Source organism: Medicago truncatula, chromosome 4 (genome assembly GCF_003473485.1).
Source record: "Medicago truncatula cultivar Jemalong A17 chromosome 4, MtrunA17r5.0-ANR, whole genome shotgun sequence".
NCBI classification, from domain to species: Eukaryota; Viridiplantae; Streptophyta; class Magnoliopsida; order Fabales; family Fabaceae; genus Medicago; species Medicago truncatula.
This window is the reverse complement of record NC_053045.1, coordinates 37,275,232-37,279,111: the sequence shown is the minus strand read 5'-3', so window position 1 is coordinate 37,279,111 and position 3,880 is coordinate 37,275,232. Positions and strand designations below refer to the sequence as shown.

The window sequence follows — 3,880 nt, the reverse complement described above, 5'->3', positions numbered from 1 at the left end:
TTAACAATACAACATTTTTTGACATTATACAGAAAAAAACACCAACATATATTTTAATTGTTGCTTTCTTGAACCAGAGTCCAGAATCACCTATTGAAATTTCTGTGTTAAGCAGGAACTCTAAAACTTCACTATTGCAGGAACAATAAATATTACAAAAATTTGGCTTTCCAATCACCTAATAAAATACAACAATTTGATCCTGATAAGGAGTTCAGTTGAAAAAGAATAACAAACTAGGAAGGCACCCATTTTAAAAGCTCTGATAATACAACCTACCATACCTGTGTTACCGATTGAGTGTTGAAACTTATAATCTAGGTTATTAACTATTGAAAAAACCAGGTCCAGCTCGAGAAAGAAGCTCCTCACCCGCATCCCTACCCATCTTCATCATATCTTCATAAGCATAAGGACCGATTCTGGAAGTTTCAAGCACTGCACAAACGGAGTTTTGGGCAAGCTTAAGAATGATAACTTTCAATGAGTCACAAACTAAACAAATTTACTGCAAAGATGTTCATACCACGGGTTCCATCGGGGGAAGCAACTAATCCTCTAAACAAGCAATTTCCATCCTTGTCTCTGCTAGCATACCCCGCAATAGGCGTTCGGCAAGAACCATCCAAAGTCGTAAGGAAGGCTCTTTCACAGGAAATTGCTAATCTTGTTTCTTCATGATTCAGCGAAGCAAGATATTCTGCCTGCAGAAATCAGCCGACCAAATATGGTAAAACTAAACTGCGCAAGTATATCAAGTACAAAATCCTTCGCTCCTTGAATTGAAATATTTCAGATGCAATAGCTCCTCGTCAATATAAATTCTCAGATATTGGGGAAAGGGGGTCATTGCATGGTTCGAATAAGTTTTATATCAAAATGAGTTGTATCTCTGCCTATGCTTCTAACTTTTGATTGACAACAGCAAATAGCTCACAATATAGTCAAACATTATACAACCAAAATTTAAACACAAAAAGTGTTTTCAGCTAGTCAGACAATAGGCAAGTTCAAAAAATACAGTTAAACGCTCACCATTTTATCATCATTGCTTCTACAGGCTATTCCAATTGCACCTTGCGCAACAGCTGGAAGCATATCATCAATTGACAGTGTTGAAGTAACATTTTCTGTCATATTTAATCGTTTCAGTCCAGCTAGAGCCAATAAGGTAGCTTTGACAACCCCCTCACTTAGTTTTCTAAGCCTTGTTTGCACATTTCCACGGAAATTATCTTGCACCTGAGATTATAATTATAGGTTGAGTAAAAATCAATAAGAATCTGTCAGTTTTCCATAAAGCTAAAAGACAGAAATAAAGTAATGAAAGAACAATTAAATGACACTAGACAAAGAAAAAATGTGCAAGAAAAATAAAGAAAGAAGGCATGGGAAATTGCTATACACAATAGCTATATAAAAAGGCTAACTCTTAAAACACAGGTAGTGCCCAGTATCCTCGAGTATGACTCTCAAGTGTGACATTGTATATTACTCTACACTCAACCATTATCCATGCTGTTAATGGTGACAAGACAATTATACAAACTAATGTTTGTTTATTAACTCAAACATCCATTATGAATGCATTAAATGCTTTGATCAGAACTGAACCAGCCCAATAAAAAATAATTATGGTTTGGCGTAAAAACCAATATGGAAGACACTGAACAGTGGAAAAATCAAGAATACACTAGCTTACACTTAGAGATGGATATCTGTGGAGGATTTGCGATTTTCGTCTAAGTGATGCGGTACCAATAACACTTCCAGCCGGTAGATCAGCTAGTGAAGCTGCACTTAAAGATATAAACGCATCTCTAACATCCTCTCGTGGAAGGTTACATGGCAAAATTGTTTTCTCGGGCAAATAGGTAGGAACGTCTTTCATTGAGTGAACTGCAATATCAATGTCCCCATTTATGAGTGCCTCATCTATTTCTTTAGTAAACAAACCCTTCCCACCTATGTCTGCAAGCGGTTGCGATAGTATTTTATCACCGGTAGTTTTTATTATCACAATCTGAATAGCCCCTTCTTCGGCTAACTCTGTATGTGATGCAATGAGTTTGTCTCTAGTCTCGTGTGCCTGAGCCAAAGCTAGTGGACTGCTCTAAACGTAAACATAAGAAATTTGTTAAACCAACAATGAAAGCATTCATAATCATCTAGCTAATAGCATAGGCTAAATAAAAACAAAAAATAAAAAAAATCATAACAAAAGAAACCAAATATGGGATTGATTTTCTTTTGAACATTCAATTGTATCTAAAAAATCACTTATATCTACCAAGATGATTGCAAGCATTTAATTCATTTCTAAAATTATCTTGTAAGGAAGTGTATTGAGATCTGTTGAGATTCTATGCATGCATTAAACAAAAAACAATAAAACAAAATACTGATATATGGCAAAATCCTAAAATGATGAAACATCAAACATGTGTCTTGCATAAAACAAAACCCATTTTCTTTTGACATTAACAAATTCACACAAAAGCACAATTAATTTCTGCCAGCAATAACAATCACCAAATGTCAATAACACACTATCCACTAAGTCAACATATGAAACAACTTTATCAAACACAATTAACTTAACCTAACATAGCACAACCCCATTTAAATAAACACTACAAAAATTCAAAATTAAACTAAAGTTGAACAATTTAAACCAATATAAAAAGAACCCAGAAGCAGAAAAGAGTAAAATGCAAAATTAAGCTTAAAGTTGAACACTTTAAGCCAAAATAAAAAGAACCCAGAAGCATAAAAAAAATTCAAATGCAAAATTAAGCTAAAGTAGAACAATTTAAGCCAAAATAAAAAGAACCCAGAAGCAAAAAAAGAGTGAATTACCTTCCTCTAGTACCAATTCTAATAATCGCAGTTTTGGTTTGTTGCGTCTGTTGCTCAACAGCAACAGAAGCTCTGATGCGACATTTGGAAAAAGGTGGGATTTTGAAAGATGCGAAGGGGCAAGATGAACTGAGAAGGAAAAGCGAAGGATTGGAAGGTGTAGAAGGAAGAGAGAATGCAGAAGAGGAAGAAAGGGTCATCTCCATTTGAAGAATGTGAAGGAGTTCACTGAAGAAGTTAATTTGGTTTGATTGAAATATGAATTGTGATATGATATGATCTCAAAGATAGATAGAGCTGTATTTTTTGTTTTGACAAGATCTCTAAGATAGAGCTTGTGGGACCTACCTTACCCAATTACAATGCCAATTGCAATCTTATTATATGTCTGAAAATTATGATAACTAGGCTGGAAATTTTGATTTTAACATAACAACTCTTGAATCACACAAGTGTATACTAGATTCTGTCTTTTAGAAGTAGTTAATGCAGTAGGTTAAAAAAAATAAAATAAAAAATTAGATGTAAATGAAAGTTGGGAAGAAAAAAAAACAGGTTTTGAATTACATAATTTGAAACATGCAATATATAATTTCAAGAGGGATATGTTCTTGGAACAAAGCAAGACCTTTAGGTATCTATTAAAAAAAATGGCATAAATTTGCAAAAAAAAAAAAAAACGTGTCCATTGTTACTAATAGGTAAGGTGTTTGTGCTAATAGAGTTTGAATTATATAATTCTAACACATATTTTACTCATTCCGATTATATAATTCAAAACGTGCCAACATATAAACTATAAGTGCTCTTAAAAATTGCTTTGATGTGGGGTTGGACACAATTTATATTATATAATATGAACCGTTAATATGTTTTTTGAATTATGTTTTCCGAACGCTTTTATAATAAAAATCGAAGGAACCGTGATAATTTGAAGGTGCTTTCTAAGTTCTTAGGGGATTCAAATTATATAATTCAAAATGTGTAAACCTATAGATAGACTACAAGTGATCTTAGAAAC

General features: G+C 33.4%; 1 protein-coding gene across 1 annotated transcript; it reads right to left on the bottom strand.

The window, feature by feature from the left end:
- On the bottom strand, nt 1-3,187 carry LOC11441634 (porphobilinogen deaminase, chloroplastic). The gene is made up of 5 exons (XM_003607283.4): nt 2,860-3,187; nt 1,703-2,108; nt 1,036-1,242; nt 527-704; nt 1-438 (listed from the first exon to the last, which is right to left on the bottom strand). Exons 1-5 carry the CDS (start codon nt 3,063-3,065, stop codon nt 326-328), a joined length of 1,110 nt encoding a protein of 369 aa, XP_003607331.1. The 5' UTR covers nt 3,066-3,187; the 3' UTR covers nt 1-325.
- Between the last annotated feature and the right edge of the window lie 693 nt (nt 3,188-3,880).